General features: G+C 41.3%; 2 protein-coding genes and 1 long non-coding RNA gene across 3 annotated transcripts in view; 2 read left to right on the plus strand and 1 right to left on the minus strand.

The window, feature by feature from the left end:
- LOC122758868 (disintegrin and metalloproteinase domain-containing protein 12-like) overlaps nucleotides 1–8646 on the plus strand; it is a 74845-nt gene extending 66199 nt beyond the window's left edge. Inside the window, exons 18-23 of the mRNA XM_044013249.1 lie at nucleotides 521–629; nucleotides 827–962; nucleotides 1227–1341; nucleotides 2671–2931; nucleotides 5902–6083; nucleotides 6181–8646. Of these exons, the coding sequence (XP_043869184.1) occupies nucleotides 521–629; nucleotides 827–962; nucleotides 1227–1341; nucleotides 2671–2931; nucleotides 5902–6083; nucleotides 6181–6250 (873 nt within the window). The 3' untranslated portion in view covers nucleotides 6251–8646. The remainder of the gene's footprint in view (nucleotides 1–520; nucleotides 630–826; nucleotides 963–1226; nucleotides 1342–2670; nucleotides 2932–5901; nucleotides 6084–6180) is intronic.
- LOC122758873 overlaps nucleotides 1–15112 on the minus strand; it is an 84496-nt gene extending 69384 nt beyond the window's left edge. Inside the window, exons 1-2 of the long non-coding RNA XR_006358204.1 lie at nucleotides 14908–15112; nucleotides 106–178 (exon numbers count right to left, since the gene is read on the minus strand). This is a non-coding gene — a long non-coding RNA (uncharacterized LOC122758873). The remainder of the gene's footprint in view (nucleotides 1–105; nucleotides 179–14907) is intronic.
- LOC122758871 (putative pre-mRNA-splicing factor ATP-dependent RNA helicase DHX32) lies at nucleotides 9825–17331 on the plus strand. The gene is made up of 11 exons (XM_044013253.1): nucleotides 9825–10257; nucleotides 11950–12143; nucleotides 12765–13137; nucleotides 13233–13472; nucleotides 13553–13646; nucleotides 13781–13930; nucleotides 14636–14827; nucleotides 15008–15148; nucleotides 15923–16113; nucleotides 16196–16386; nucleotides 16597–17331. Exons 1-11 carry the CDS (start codon nucleotides 9997–9999, stop codon nucleotides 16793–16795), a joined length of 2226 nt encoding a protein of 741 aa, XP_043869188.1. The 5' UTR covers nucleotides 9825–9996; the 3' UTR covers nucleotides 16796–17331.
- Nucleotides 17332–17432: the final 101 nt, after the last annotated feature.

The following is a 17432-nucleotide window of genomic DNA, read 5'->3' on the forward strand; positions in this document are numbered from 1 at the left end:
GACAGTTTTACGGAGAGAAATAAAATGATGTTGCTCCTCGAGGAGTCCAGGCACCAACACATGCACAGATTAGATCAAGATGTTGCCTTGGAATGAGGCCCTCACCTGCTCTGTATTATCCTGCTGGGGAGTCCTGCAATCTGCTCCATGAGTATTTGTTGACTGTGGTGTCTGTGAGCTGAAATGACACAGGAGTTTTATTGACAATGTATTCATTTTATTTGAACTCATGTATCAAGCAAATATTCAAAATATTCTCATTAAGATTCTCAGTTTGGGCTCCTGGATGTCAGAGGAACCAAATTTAAACATTGCTTGTACTTTTGCAAATAAATGAATTGAGTAATTGTCAACCCATCAGGATATTTATAATCAACAATGGAGAAACACAACTTTTTACCTATTGGGTCTATGTACAGGAACTATATAAGTGCAGATGTTACCGCAGGAGTGCAGAACTATGTGTAGGATGAAAAAGCCAATGATCCAACAGTTATTTGTCCTTATTAATATATTACAGGTGTGCAACAACAACAAAAACTGTCACTGTGAGGCTCACTGGGCGCCTCCCTTTTGTGACAAGACAGGTTTTGGAGGGAGTGTGGACAGCGGCCCCGTCAGATTAACAGGTAACAGTAACAAAACATGTCAAACGGATGATCTATGGTAACTCGGGTCACGTTAGGTCATGGTTTGAGAATGGAGTGTTTGTCGTCACAAAAAGAGTCATACGAATCTCCAGCATTTGAAAACAGAAACAGAAAGCAAAACAAAGAAAGATGAATCTGCAGACATAATGACAGATAGAGTGTTATTTTCTGAACAGGCAGTGGGATCCTGACAGTGGGCATCCTGGTGGCTCTCCTCACTGTCCTGGGGGCTGCTCTGATCATCTGCATTAAGAGAAAGAATCTTCTGGGTCTGCTCCTCACCACTAAAAAGAACCCAATCGAGAAACTAAGGTACTTTTTCCTCAGACAGTGACAAATAAACTGTTTTTTTGTTTTTTTTATCCCAAAAAACCTTTTTAATGTAACAGTGTTTGAAACTGCTTGAATATCCATCACGGCTGCTGCTGAGTTGGAACATTTTTCAACTGGTCACAGTTTGAAGTCAATTACTGTAGATAATTTATTTTCATTTTATAATTTGGAATACATTAGCTTTGTAACTAATGTGTTACAGTGTGTAATTAGCATCATTATAATTTGTTATTGGTATTCCAGATCAGTAAGTGCAGCTGTCAGTGGACCATCCACTCCTAACCAGCCTTCATCAGTGAGAGCAACTTCTGTGTCTGGACCGGCTCCGCCTCCACCACACAGAGCCACCATCTTTAAGGTCAGTGGTTCACAACTGACAGACTACATTTTACACAGATGCGACTTCAGTGCAACGTGTACAAACGGAGGAATATCAGTGCTGTATTCTTCCAGAGAGCCGCAGCTGTTTCCGCGCCACAAATCATTCTCTGCAGGATTGACGTGTTGTTTTCACACAAGTGGCAGCTCATTCAAATCCAATTAAATCATCCCCCTCTATATAGACATGTTGAGGAGGTAGCGATAATGAAGTGTGTGGTGAACACTGTGTTCGCGACACTTGAATATATTTCTTGTCATTAACAGCTGCGCATTAAGGGAAACTGTCAAATCTGCGTCTTTGCCCATATAAGCAATGTCAGTGGCGGCCGCTTACTTGAGCTATAAAATCATCTTGTCACCCTGATAATTGCAAGACAGAGCAAGGATTTCTGCTGTAATGACTCGTGTGCCTACATCACTGTGGGCCTTAACTACTGCATTAGTGCCCTGACATGCTTTATAATGGGAAGTGACCTGTGATCGATGGAGTTAGGGGGTGCTGAAATGAGACCAAAATTGACATTTGTGTTGCAGGGGTGGGTGGCACGCGAGTGAGGCAAGCTGGTGTACATTACCATGGGATTGGTGTTTTCAGTTAGTTGCATGTGGTTTTCATTTAGGGTCAACGGCAAGAAGAGAAAGGATGCGAGGCTGCTTTGTGTAAGCGCAGTGCAGGTGAGGTCATTTTCCAGTCGAGCGCTGTGTAAGGACGGCAGGACTGCATGTGTTCAAAAGCCTGATCTGTTTTACATTGTGTGAGTTTTGAGCAGTGCAGTTCTCACGGGGTCTAAATATGAGGTGGACTCGTATTTTGGCTCAGTTTTTGTGTCTGATCTGGTCAGTATAGCCGTGTTAAGATCTCAGGTGATTCCTTTATTGTCAAGACAGACGGAGGCAACAGCAACATTGCACTAGGAAAAGCTTCAGAGGTGAATTCTATGGGTCCAAAAACCTGTTTGTTCAACAGTTTGAAGGAATAAACACGGAACTCCTGTTCACCCTTGCACTGCTGGTATAAACACATAAAGGGACCCATACAAGTGATATTATATTGTTGCATTGTTTCTGTTCATGAAGACGAAACAGAGTCGGGAATAACAACAACAAAAATCACCAAAAGTTAAGCACTGCAGCTTAAAGGAAGAAAAGCAAGCAGGGAGACAGGAGCGTTTGATTTATCTATCTTTGACAGCATCAGGAAGACGGGTGGAGGAAGAGGAGGAGGTTAACATGACTGTTTCTGATGAAAAGCAGACGTGTTCTCGTCTGACTGACTCCTTGGGCTCTGTCTTTCATCTCTCTGCAGCCTCCTCATCGAGGGCCAGAGGCGGTGCACCCACCAGCATCCTACCCCTCCCACAGCCTGCGCAGACTGCCCCAGTGCCCTCCGGTTCACCTCAGCCACCCCGTCCCGCTCTCTCTCTCCGTGTCCCTGTCTCCCTGTCCTGGCCAACTGAGACCGCTGGTGCCTCCGCCTCACCGAAGTCCTCCACCACATAACCATGTCACGCCCAGGGGGGCATCGTTTCGCAGTGCACCACACCAAACCTCTTGCAGGATGGTCATGGTGAGTGCGTTTGCCGTCACCATTAGTTTACTGTTTTATTTTACGATGTTATTCACTTTCTCTCACTATTACAGTTCATAACAACAGTGCAGGCAAACTATGTTTCACTCCACCTTCAGATGATGGTGATGTCAACTGTTTTCATGGTTCTTTCGTGCCCCATAAAAGTATATGCACGTTGACAGTTATGCACAGTCCCATAAAATAACGAGGTTAACCCAGGGAGTAGTGCCATCCAAATTGAATTCTACAACACAAACCACCACATAAATAATAGAAACTCTTAAAGGAGGGGAGACAAAGATGAAACAGAGACTGGAGTGTGCAAGTATGTCCAAATAAGACCTGGTGATAAAGTTGCTGCCCTAGTATAGAATTTGGTTATAGCTTTTGTAGACTGTCAAAGAGAAAGCCAGAGGTTCCTGGTGTAAAATCTTCTCACTCCCTGATTCTCAAAGATTCTTATTTGCCTTTGATCCGGTCTGACATATTCTAGGAGCAAGAGAGGAGAGCGACAAATGAGCAGAGATAGAAATGCAAAGTGATAAAGGGACAGAGGGAGGCTTGAGATAATGATTGGCAGGTAATTGATGTGTTTTACATACTTGCTTGAGGCCCTCAAATGTGGAGATGCTGCCTTTTACAGTTTACTTGTAAAAATGTGGTTATCAACATCAACAACATCAACAACAACAACAACAACAACAAAAAAGAGATTTTTGCACAAATGAAAGTAATTATCAGCTGCAGGGTGTGCAAACAAGCGGATAAGTAAAAACAGAGAGGGACAAAATGTGAACAAAAGATCAGTGATGAGTTCCAGATGGAGACGAACCCCCAAGCTGACTGCAATTTATGTCAGCAAGCACTGTCTCGTCTTTTAGAAGTGCACTGCGAATGAAGCCACGGGGGAAGCTGAGGTCAAAGACATGCCACGCCACTATCAGGGCTAATTAGAGGTGTGTTAAACAGATAATGACATTTTAGTCCTGTCCACATTAACGAGGGGGTCACAGAAGCTAGCTTTAAAACACAACACAAAGAGCATTTTCGTAATTCCTGTGATATTCCCGCTGGTCAAAAAAACAGTTTATTTCTGACTTTAAACTGTTTTTTTTACCAGTGAGAATGTGTTGGACAATGCATGTGGATTTTTATCAGCCTCAGTTGGACCGTGAGACCTGAGAGAGCACATTGAATTCTTCTTTGTCTGCTTTAGTTTTGCCAGCGATGCTATGCTATGTGCATAGCATTAATGTTTATAGCAACCCTCAATATTTGAACTTGAGAAATACTTGATACTTAAATTACTTACACTTGAAAAAAGAAACGTCTGTCTGTAAGCTGTAATGTTCATGAAGTCACAGTTCATGCAAGGACGACACAGGGGTGAAAATAACACCACCTGACAATGGGAATGGTATTAATGACCTTTTTAGTTGCTTCACCCTGGTTTCAAATCCTGTATACAGTATACCCACTCATGTTGGTGTACAAAAGATGTTTTTGCAGTATTGTTTCATTTTCTTATTTCTAAATGTTAAATGGTCAAAGTAACATTCTACTTTTGTATGATCAGTTTTTAATTTTGAAACCCATCCATTCATCCATTTTCTACAGCTTTATCGCACACACGAGGGTGAGACAGGGCAATTTTACAGAGACGAACAACCACTCACACACACACTAGTCTATTTAGAGATTTCAAATAAATTGTGAAACACACGTCAAAGCAAAATACACCATTCACTCATTCTCTCCCACTTATCCTTTGAGGGACGCGTGGAGAGCTCCAACCAATCCCAGCTGATATCATGTGAGAGGCACACAGAAACAAACATCTATTTACCTGCACATTGACTCCTACAATCAATTTAGAGTTTCCATTTAACCTAACACCAATCTGCATGTCTTTGGACTGTGGGAGGAGGCCAGAGTACCTGGAGAAAACCCACCCACACTTGCAAACACCACACAGAAACGCCCCCATCAAACCAGGATTCAAGCCACCAACCTTCTTATTGTGAGTCACCGGTGCTCACCACTGTCACACCAAAAATAGCTCTCCTGGTTTGTTGTGCGCCTTGCACTGAATATGCACTTTCAATACCGACACTCACTTCTTTCAAACGCTGCTGGCGTTGCCACACCTGTAAAACAGGTGAGGATGCAGCGGTGCTTGGTGGTGTTTCGACCCCCGACAAGACGTTGATTTTTGCTCTCTCAGATGCTCATAGTCGATGTCAAAAGTGGAGAAGTGAAAGTGATTCCTGTTGGCTACAGACTTCACCAGCAGTATCTTTAGCAGCTGTTTGGCAGCTTTGAGACATTTTGACAAAGCCTTTCCACCATTCCCCCATCACACACACATACACACACAGAGAGGAAGCTCTCTGCTGGGGGCATGGAAACCTGATGGAGCCAGCAGGTTTTCGACTTGGGTTTGTGAGATATGGGTTTAGTTACTCTCTGCTGAACCTGCAGGAACATTTTTTTGGCCATAATCACCTTATAGCACATGCTCCATTCATTTCCCTGCACTGCACTTCACTTCACTTGGTATTGTCCTGGTATTTTAGACTGGAGTGCGAGCCAGGCCCCACTGCAGGGCAGTATTTTAAACTGCATGATACTTGATGACATTTAAACTTATGGATATAAAGGTAAGACATCTGAGATTTGACCGTGAGGCTCCTTCCTCTCTGTGATGTTTTAGGGGGTTTTCCTCCAACCGTGGTGAAGAGGAAGTGAATGGAGACCAGATGGGGGCTAGGGTAGTAGGCCTTTTTTAGTGACCTCAGTCCTCTAGGAAAGATTAAAACCACATTGCAAATTAGTTGCTTGGGCAGAACTGCCCTGATGCATCTGAGACAAGGACACAAGCAGACCATGTTGCGCTCACTGTCTGACTCTGAGTGCCACCTGCTGGAGAATCTCTGTCATTATGTGTATGTGTGTCTCCTTTGTCAGGAGTTGGAGAAGCCCAGTCCTCCTCAAAAGCCCCTTCCTGCTGATCCAAGAACTTCTCGTCTGGTTCGAAGTCCAACTGTAATGAAGGGCCACACCGTCGTCCAAGGGCCTTCTGCTGTTTGTGGCCCAACACCAAAACCTTGTGTACCTAGACCTGTTCGACCTACCCCACACCCCAACAGGTGGGTTCCAGTCTTGCCTGAATTCATTTAAACAACAATGAAGCTAGCATGTCTCAGAAAAGACATCATTTGACTTCACTTTTCTCCTTCTCTGCAGACCCAGTCCCAAAAAACCTCCAGCACTACCAAAGCCTTGCAAAATTGCCAACGTCAAATACAGCAGCTGAGACTTTGGCCAAAGGGGACATTGTTGTAATTGAGACACTAAAGATATTGCACTATACAAAAGCTCTGAAAACCTTACAAAAAACAAACGTATGGTGGTGTCCCTGAACTTTTGAATCAGGAGGCCTGCCGTGTCCCTTTGGTGCTCTGTCTCTGAATGGTGCTACGAGTCTGAGCTCAGGTACATGTAAAGTATTTATATTCTGTATTTATTGCCACGCAGTGCACTGTGCCAGACACTTTTTACTACATGAAGTGATGTAGAAGTTTTACATTTGTTGTTTGAAACTATTTCACTTTTCTTTTTCTTTTTTTTTTGCCATGTCAACTTATCTTTATGAAGGAGAGTGACTGGAGACGATGTGTGAGAATGTGTTTGCCAAAATGTCGGTACCACTTTCAACAATAATACCTTTTATAGACGGTTTACAAATTGATTATTAACACTTAATGAATAATTAATAAAGAACTAAAGAACAGACAGATTTCACTCCTTGATACAGTCTCACTATTTGGCAAGATCATGTGGCTGCTTACCACATAATTAATCTTAGAAATGTTTACTAATTATAAATGGTTAAACATATGAGCTCACTATTTGGCATGCAACAAATAATCACTGTTGCCCTTTTTATCCAATGTGTTATGAATCTTATTCATTATTTATAAGAGTTAACAACCTAGGAACAAATCCAATTATATACATTCTTCTTCTGTGGTGTTTTGTGGCAGTTGACATCCATAACACTACTTAGTTGCCTCCGTCTTCTCTTCCCTTCAACTTGCTTTTTCTTTCTCTGTCCTATGTGACCATTATTCTTTCATGTTTTATGATGGTTGACATCTGTAATGTCGCAGTACCGCCTCTCCCTCACCTCTTTCCTTTCCTTCGCACACCTCAGCTATATCCAATTATATACCACTTATACATTCTCTATAAGGGTAGTCTTGTTATCATGTGGGCCTGACATGTTTCTGTGGAGGAGAAGAAGGGAAACCTTTCCATGAGTGACTGTGTCATGACAGATGAGAACAGAGGAGAGTCCAGGAGTTACACCTCTTGTTCATTTGCAGATCTTCATTTTTTTTCAATTGAAGCTGTGTGTAGTCTAGATACAACCACTGAAAAAGAAAAACACCCTGTAGTAGTGGTAGTATTAGTATTATTATTACTATTATTATTGTTATTGAATGGTTGTTTGTCTCTATATGTGTCCCTGTGATGGACTGGCAATCTGTCCAGGGTGTACCCCGCCTTTCGCCCTATGTCAGCTGGGATTGGCACAGCACCCCCGCGACCCTCATGTGGAGGATAAAGCGGTAGAAAATGTATGGATGGATTATTATTATTATTGTTATTATTTTTATTATTGTTATTACTATAGCAGCTCTGCAATGTGACTGTGTAGGAATCGGAGAGCCTGGAAATGTAGCTGCCATGCAGGTCTGCTCCTTCTTCATTAATATTGTAGAAAGGTGACAAGTGGGATTGTGAAATGTCACTGATCTGCCATGTCCTTTGCATTAACAAGAACCAAGAAGCCCACCTGAGGGTTCTGGGTACCGGGGTATGAACTGAACATGGATCTAAAATGAGCCGAGATCAAGCAAGCGTTTGTACCCCAGAGAGAGTAAACTGCTCCGAGGCGTTGGAAGTTCACGTGCGTTGGAAATGTCCCTTTCTGTTTGTCTGCGTGCCTCGAGGATTGGATCATGGAACCACTGAAGGACTGTGTCAAAGCTGTGGCCATCTTTATGTCACTGAGGCACTGGTATGTAACACCACACTGGGTGTCTGGCTCCAAAGGTTTTTCAATTTTTGATGATGGGGAAAGGACAGAATCACTCAGCAAGGACACACTGCAGATCTTTCTGCCACTGATATTGTTCAGTCCATCTGAATCATCCACTGCGGTTTTTATGTCTCTAGCTATAGGGATTACTTTGTTTTTTTGTTTTTTGTTTTATTTACATCTTTGAGACATAAATCAGATGTGGCAATGGAACTGAATTTTTTTTCAGATTTATTGTTTTACTGGATTGCAATGCAGCATATTCACAATGAGCAATGTTTCCTTTAAGCACTGCTTTTTATAAACACATCAGCTGACATGGACTACACTTTGATTGTGTGTTAACATTTTGATACTGTTTTATTTTAATCAGTTTTACATTCAGTTCTTTGTGTCCAGACTGCATTTGAGTCTGTACAGTACGTCCGTAAATTATGTTCCTTGTATGTTTTACAGGTGGACACGTTTTCATAGAATGGAATGCTTTTTTCTAATGGCAACAGTTTGATACCATTATATGTAAAGAAAACACTTCATGTGTCAGTGTCTGATCATGGTATTTTGAACACTCCAACAGTATTAGTAAAAATTGTTTTTCAAACACAGACAAGCATTTTTGAACGTTAATTTTTTTGTGTGTGTGTCCAGTGCTAATTTTTAGAAGTAGAGTGAAATAAATGATTGAATTTGTCAAACTCTATGATAAAGGTAACTGCTGCACAAAGGGAGCTGGAGTCCTACAAATTATAAAGCCGAAATTGCTTTGTATCTACTAAAGGTAACCTTTCTCTCAGGAGCTTCTAGGCTTTCTTTTCTGCTTGAGCTGAAATACAACCAGAACACTGAATACTGATTACCATGGTATTATAAATAATAAGTCTAATTTAAAATGTTTACGGCAGTCTCTTTTTGGTTTAACCATTGAATTCGACAACTGTAGTCATCTGTCTTTTTTTTCAACAATCTGGAGATGTCTAAAGGTCATTTGAAAGGGCGTAGTAAAGAAAATAACTGTCATTAAAAAGGGAAGGGAAGGGAATACAAATACCCAACGCCTGATTTTTACTAAAGAATATTATTTATATATTTTAAATTTGCTCATCTTGATCCATACAAGAAGTGCTTTTCATCTAACAAGAAAAAAATAAACAATTATTTGGATGATATGGTTTTAGAACCATTTTAAGAATCCACATTTACTATATATTTAATAATGAGTTGTTTTTCATAAAAGATAAGAGGTCCCTTATTCTGTGAGATACTGTCTCATTATTGTGACTTAGTTATGTATTTATTTAATTATTTCAAGAGATGGACATTATACAGTGCACCAGAGATAATGTTGCAGAAAGATGGTCACCATCTGCATTTCCTTTATTGCTTTGCATAATTTGTTTTACATGAAAATGTTGCCAAGTGAAGAGAATATATTGAACTCTTGAAGTAACATCATTATCACCAATGTTAAAAGATCATTTGCTCTCTCATCATCATCCTCTTAATCACGTATGCTTCACACACTGGTATAGCCAAATTAGATTAATTGGGATTGATAAAGTGACTCTGATTATTCTAATTTAATGTCCTATTATTATTTTAATTTTGTACAAACTCTGGTCAAAATGATATATAGTATAACACTGTTTTCCTCCAAGTACCACTAGAGGAAGCTCGTGTACCACAGGTGGTACACATACCACATTTTGAGAACCATGGAGCTAAGCGAATCAGAAAACGTGTGAAGCCACGCCGGGGAGAAATTACGCACCAGTGCGCACTGCGCGTCAGACAAAGCCTTCAACTGGACTCTTTAAAAACTTGAATGAATTCACGCAGTAAAGCGCGGATATCAGAGTTAATCTTTTGATATGAATGGACTCGCAGTTTGAGGTTGTTGGGTTTTGTTTTTTTGTTTTTTTTTACAGCGCTTTTTTCCCACTGAAGATAAATGTGACATGTCGGAGGAAAATAACTCAGCGGAGGGAGACTTTTACACCCAGAATGTTGAATGTCCCGGGGAAGAGTCGTTTGGCTTTGGCGATGAGCTGGAGTTAAATCAGTTCGACGGATTGCCCTTTTCCTCGCGTTACTACAAATTACTGAAGGAGAGGAGGAAGCTGCCTGTGTGGAAGGTCAGGTGCGAGTTTGAGGAGGCGCTGGTAAACAACCAGCTGGTTGTCGTGTGTGGCAATGCAAAGACGGGGAGGAGTACACAGGTAAGGCTATGGTGTTTAAAAACTAAGGATTAGATTTGTTGTTCTAGCAATGCTATAATAACCATACAATATAATTATTTCTAATTGACTATTAGAGCACATGTCGTAAGTGCACTTCCTAAACAAACCTTATGGGGTGGAACCTTTGTCCCAATATTTCATGTTCAGAATCTGCAGTGAAAAAAGGTCAATTACACCAGGTTTATTCTAGACATGCTTGAGCATCATCAGAGGTGGAAAGAGTCCTGAAAAAGTACCACTATTTTGATAAAACTTTACTGGAGTACAAGAAAAAGTACTGGCCTAAACATGTGCTCAAGTTAAAGTAAAAAAAAGTAGCTTGTTTAAAATGTACTCGGAATAAAAGTGACTTAGTTACTTGAATAACAAGATTAAAGTACAGGGGTACAACAGGAGAGAAATCTCACGTGAATTGTTTTTAATTAAAGGCAAACCTTTACAAATTAAAGTGCTGACAAAATACAGTATGTAAGCACATGTATACTGTATACGTATCAGGTCAAAGGTCACAATCGTTTTAACTTTCTCACTCACTCAGGGACCTTCTTGCCAGTTACATTTTACCTGCTTTTTTCACTTATTGAACTGCTGGACTGTAACTATTTGCACCTTCGGGTTTGATGTCTAACTTAATTTCATTGTACAAGTACTGCACTTATTCATTGACAATAAAGTGACTCCAATCTCTGATCTCTAAAATAATGCTACTTCACCTGTCGTGATTTTTTAAAATGTATTTATTTCTTTTTTGATTCGGTACTTCCAAAAAATGACTTTAAAAAGTACACGAAAAACCTACTCAATTACAGTAACGCCAGTTACTGTAACTCATTACTTTCCACCTCTGAGCTTTACATACGCTTGTTGTATGAGTTGTACTCATTCACAGCTTGCTAATAAGTAAGACCAATGTTCAGTCACACCATTCCAATCCAAATGTCAGAGGTCACAGAATTAGACGGACACATCACACATCACAGCTGGTGGTGCCCTAAGACTTTTGCACAGTACTGTAAATATAAAGTATTAGTCTCCGGTGGAAATGTCATATTTTTCAGAAGGATTTTATTAAACACAGGTAGCTTTTAAAAAAATATTCAGCTGATATATGCTCATTATCAAAATGCTCGGGCCTTTATTTTTCCACATTCTTCTTTATTCAGATACATGTATGGACTCATGAGACTGAGTCCACATAATAAAAAAGCATAATAACCCTGTTTGTATCACTAAAATGCATTTTGTTGCCACCTGCTCAGTCTACTTCTTTCTTACAGGTTAGATTTTTATTTTTTTTATTTACTTAACACTGAAGTGTCACAATGGCATGAGCGTGCGTGAACAAGCTGCCCACAGGCAGATGCCTGCCAGTCAGCCGACACAAAGGCTCCAGCATCAGTGTTAGAGAGGGACCTCCTGCTGCTAAGCCCTGATCCGCTGGAGCCGACACATGCTGCCAAAGCAGTTTTACATTATGAGGGGATAATACCGTAGGATATCTCCTGTCACTGTGTGTGCTCAAACAAAAGCTGTTGGCACAATCCCGAAAAAGATGCCTGCCAAGTTGATGTAAATAAAAAGTGTTTCGTGGGGAATTAGTCATCCAAAGCCTTTTAAAGACATGACCAAGTGAGAAAAGGTAAACAACAGTTATTGGCTTTTCTCTTTCAGATCCCTCAGTGGTGTGCAGAATTCTGTCTGTCAGACCAGTACCAGCACGGCATGGTTGTGTGCACACAGACCCACAGGCAGCAGGCCGTGGACCTGGCCTTGCGCGTGGCTGATGAAATGGATGTAAACATAGGCCATGAAGTGGGATACTCCATCCCCCTGGAGACCTGCTGCTCCTCTGACACTGTTCTCAGGTTTGTGACAAACTCTCAGTGTGTCTTGCTTCACATGCAGCCAGCAGCAGCGCTTAAGACTGACACTCATATTCACAAACTGTCTCTATCGCTCTCAACTTTTACAACACATTCACTGATGCATAATCCAACCTTTTCATATGCACACAACTCAGCAGCAGGTGTGGTTCTGCAGGAGGTCCGACAGGGATGAGTGCCACAGCAACCCTGTAGCCCTTCTCCCAACAGATAGTAAATTGATTCATTTCTAAATGGTACATTCATAGGTAGATTATAAACTGTGCCGCCTTTGTCTCATTTGTTTCCAACTTTACTGTTTTTGTTCAGTCTCAGCGCTGCCATGACCTTGTTTCAGGCCAAAAAAAAAGATGAGGATAAACGGTTATAGCTACTCGCTTTTCATAAACAGCAGTATTTGGCTGTGACATTTCTCTTAGGTGTTGGTTGGAGACTAACAACAGAGCGAAGGGAGTGAAATCTGCATCTCACCTGGAGGACAGAAACACAACTCTGCTATGAATCACAGCCATAAATGCTGGATGTGACCACTATATCAGTATTCACAAAATGTGTTATTGTAGATGTAAAAAAATGATAATTGTGCCGCTGAACATTTCTCAGATATTGCACTGATGATATGCTGCTAAGAGAAATGATGTCAGACCCTTTCCTGGAGCAGTACGGGGCCATTGTTATTGACCAGGCCCAAGAGAGGACAGTGAGCACAGACATACTCCTCGGTCTCCTGAAGGGCATCCTGCTGCAGAGGCCCGAACTCAGAGTGGTGGTCATCACTGTCCGACCCATGACGGACAAGCTGCTGGGCCACTTTGGCAGAATCCCACTCATCAGTCTGGAGGCCTCGCATCCTGCTGAGGTGGTCCACAGTAACAGCGACAACAAAGAATACTTCTACTTAGCACTGAGGCTGGTGCTGGAGATCCATCAAGCCAAAGAGGATGGAGACGTGGTTGTGTTTTTTGCCTCCGCTAAGGTAAGACATTATTTTCAATGGGTTTTTCATGTGTGGTTTAAATGGGCGCCAAGCTACAGTAAGACATGTTTATGAAAGGTTTTCTTCTCCTGCAGGAGGTGGACTGTGCCCAAAGCATCCTGGAGAGAGAAAGAACCAGGCTGGGAGCAGATTTGGGAGAAATGGTGCCTTTGGTTCTGAACCCAGGCCAAGTAGGGCTACTGCCATTCATGACCAACCAACAAGGCTTCAAGAAGCCAAGGAGAGTTTTCATATCGACACAACAAGGGGAGGATATGTGGTGTGCTATTGAGTCCATCAACTTTGTCATTGACGCAGGAGTCCAGAAAAAGATGGTAAGTTACTACTTCCTATTAAAGGCCAGAGTTCTTTTTGCTGATATTAATTTGAATGTTGTGTTTCTCTTCTACTGTAGGTGTACAATCCAAGAATAAGAGCTAACTCTGAGGTAGTTCGACCCATCAGTCAATGTCAGGCTGACATACGCAAGCGGTTGTCTGGACCTACAGGTATGTATGACAATCTGCCGGGTGAAAAATGGTAACCTATTGGGGAAAAAGGGTATAAAACTTTGTTTTTGTTTGAAAGTTTAGCTCACACTGTTCAAAAATGTGTTGATTGAATTAGGTTATTTATCTCCCAGGTAAATGTTTCTGCCTGTATCCAGAGGAGAGTGAGCTTCCTGCAGAGAACCCCCCACAGATACTAGAGTCCAACATTACACCAACAGTTCTTTTCCTCAAAAGGATGGAGATCGCTGGCCTTGGACAGTGTGAATTCATTGACCAACCAGGTGAGGGAACTGAATGGCCAAACATGATTCATGATTACACACATTTTTATTCTGGGGTCACAGGTTCCCACCCTAAAACAAAACCAGAAATGTGTGTGTGTGTGTAGGGTTGTTTTGGGCAGAAGGAAGTAGAGATGAGTTGCTCTGTTTGGGTCCAGTCAGCCTTGATTTAGCTGAGCTGACAAGACCCTGCTACTAACCATTGTCTGAGCTCTGACCTAAACTCACATGAACAGCACAAGGCCACAAGAGGCCAGCTCATTAACGATTACACAACGCGTCTCTCATTAGGACGGCGTCAAACAAGTGCACACCACATTCATTTTAATCTCTAAATTCTTGCAGGACTTGGCAAAAAATGATAGAATCTTAATCCTGCAAACTGTAATCTTGATGACACATGTTTGTGTTTATGGAAAACAACATCAGAAATTGGTGCAGACTAAAGAATGTCATACATTTATCTTGTCATCCAAAACACAAAGTTTTAATTGAAGACGTGTCAACTCTCACCCGAGAAGCTGACCCAGCTCCTGATATAAATAGGTATTACAAATAATATCACTTCCATTTTACACACTGGACTTTTAAGCTGTGCTGACCAAAGAAAGTGATGAGTTAACTTCTTCATTGATTCAACTGGTTCAGTGGCATCACAACTACTCAGTGAGTTTGTTAACCACACTTCTGCAATCATTTTGGCAGATCCTGAGGGTCTCATGCAGGCATTAGAGGAGCTCGACTACCTCGCAGCTTTGGACGATGATGGCAACCTGTCTGAGATTGGCATCATAATGTCTGAAATCCCTCTGGACCCTCAGATGGCCAAAGCTCTGCTGGCGTCCTGCGAGTTTGACTGTGCGAGTGAGATGCTGACAATCGCAGCGATGCTGTCTGGTATGTATGTGCCTCGTGGTCAGAGAACAAGTTTTGGTAACACCTAGCGTAAAGATCATATGTTTAATTCATTGACTCACCATGTGGATGATGTAGAAAGTCGCTGTTTCCGTCAAGACACTGATGCCATTTGGTCAGAATGGTTTGTCCCGGGAAAGTCATGGTTTCTTCTCCGTTTAGCTCCAAGCTGCTTCCTGAAGCCATCCACTGGTTTGACCCTGGAGGCGGTCCGGTGCCACAGAAAGTTCCAGCACCCTGAAGGCGATCACTTCACCCTCATTAACATCTACAACTCCTTCAAACAAAACCAGAGAGATCAACGTAAGACACTCTGAAGGAACAGCAGTGATCTACTCTTTACACCACAACACATGCTCTAAGTTATCCTCACAGCAGTGATCTGAAAAGTAGTGTTATCATACCCTGCCCATGCTGTAATATTTCCAGTCTACTGTACAGTGAGGTCAGATGACTACTTAACTATACTGAATTACTGAATTATTACTGAGTTTGACAAGCACAATCCTGGATGTGGATGTCAGAATTCATCAGATTCAATTTATGAAGAAATGATTCATGGGGCGTATTGGCTGCCACATATGAATCTTTGAAATGTGCTGGAGAAGACTAAGCATAGTGGTCCAACGCCATCAGAAATACAAGATCTTGGCAAAAAGTTAATACAACTGTTGATTGGGATAAATTTTGTAACTGTGCATACACTTATGCCACAGAACATGTGATGTCATAATAAAAGCTACGGCTGGTCCAACACAACTTTGAGTATGACAGGATACTGTATAAATGTAGGCTTATTTTAAATTAATACACTGAGGCACTTTTAATTATTTAAAATAATAATAATAATGTAAGTTAATGATTGCATTAATCATTAGAATAAATAGTATATAGTGACTTTGATCATATCCTCATTATCATTCAATCATCAGGTTTAAATTAGTTAGATTAGTTTGATGGACTTCATCCAACCTGACCATTGTTTTTTAATGCAGCAATATGCAGGTTCCATACTGTGGATGTAATGCCATTTTTAGCAACATCTACATTACTGTATGAAATGTCTTTTTTCCCCAGATGTCAGCACTGAGAAGTGGTGTGAGACCTATTTCCTGGATCACTCCGCCCTGAAAACAGCCGAGGCCATTAGATCAGAGTTGACTGACACTTTGAACAGGATTGAGCTTCCCATCTCTGACCCCTCCTTTGGAACTAAGACAAACACCCTCAACATCAAACAGGCTCTCATGGCCGGGTTCTTCATGCAGGTATATGGAAACTAAATTAAACTCCGCATTGACGAATCTGCTTCACACAAACAGATGTTCACACGGCATTTCCTTTTCACAGATTGCTCGTGATGTTGACGGATCGGGAAACTACTTCATCTTGACACACAAGCACATGGCCCAGGTGCACCCTCTCTCCATCTACGGGGCTCAGTCACAGAAGCTTGGACTGCCAGAGTGGGTTGTCTTCCATGAGTACACTCTGTCAGAGAACAACTACATAAGAACAGTCTCAGAAATGTCCCCTCAAGTGTAAGTCTGTCCCTTTTTAAGACCACTGCCAGATCACGCCACGCAGAATATACTGTAGTTGTCATTATTACTGATTTTAGGCATTAAGCTGGAGAGACATGGCTGTTTCTGTTATTGCAGTATTTGTCAGATTAATTTTAGTCTTTCAACTATTCCACAAAAGTTCTGTTGTTATTCATCAAATAATCTCATTTGGATTTGGCATTTCAGGTTTATTCAAATGGCACCAGTCTACTTCTTCTACAATCTGCCACCCAGTGAAAGCAAAGACATACTGCAAGGCGTGTTGGACCCGGACACATCCAGAAAACATAAAGACGAGAAACAGAAAGCAGCACCAATCAGCGGCGACGCCAACAGCGGCTGCGGAGCGACACCGCAGACGTACGACAGATGTGTGATTCAATGAACTTAAGAGATACATGTGAGAATCTGGACTCCAATGCAAATATGTGTGTATAATATTTATCGTCAGTACAAACCCGAGACCTTGATATTGATAAATTATGGCGGCTTGAAAGTTGTTGTGATGTTTTCATGTAACTCTGTTGCATTCAGTGGGTGAAACCGTTGTCCAGTGAGGTATTTAAAATGGAAGAACATAATGTGCACCCCAGACTGTGGTCAGTTTTACTTGATGGTCTGTCTTATTCATCTAACAAATGAGTTTTTAAAGTTCTGAAATAACATTGCTATACTTTATATGACATTATAAGATGATAAGACATACGATTTTTTTGATTTTTACATAAAAAAAATGACCTTATTTGGGTTATGGTAATCAGAAAATGCTCTTTTCATGGCAGTGTCTTCTGTTCTGTATTCTGTTTCATTAAAGGAGGATATTAGAATATTGTCTGTGTAAATAGTCACTGTCTGGAAATCGCAATATTCCAGCAGCTCTTGAGATTTCTAGGCATTAAAGACCAGCAGAGGTGATACAGATGGCTGTTTGTTGCTTTTTTGTTTTTTTAAATAAGACATCCCTTTTAAGCTCCTCTGCACATAACCAGGAATGTGCAGCCTCAAATAGATGGCCTAGATTT

This window comes from Solea senegalensis, linkage group LG18, assembly GCF_019176455.1.
Source record: "Solea senegalensis isolate Sse05_10M linkage group LG18, IFAPA_SoseM_1, whole genome shotgun sequence".
In the NCBI taxonomy this organism is placed as follows: domain Eukaryota; kingdom Metazoa; phylum Chordata; class Actinopteri; order Pleuronectiformes; family Soleidae; genus Solea; species Solea senegalensis.

What these genes read in the sequence shown, in the direction of transcription:
- LOC122758871 (XM_044013253.1), top strand. Translation starts at nt 9,997, where the DNA reads ATGTCGGAGGAAAATAACTCAGCGGAGGGAGACTTTTACACCCAGAAT. An exon ending in GCGGTTGTCTGGACCTACAG is followed by an intron (nt 13,647 to 13,780) that starts GTATGTATGACA and finishes TTTATCTCCCAG; the next exon opens with GTAAATGTTTCTGCCTGTAT. An exon ending in TGGCCGGGTTCTTCATGCAG is followed by an intron (nt 16,114 to 16,195) that starts GTATATGGAAAC and finishes TCCTTTTCACAG; the next exon opens with ATTGCTCGTGATGTTGACGG.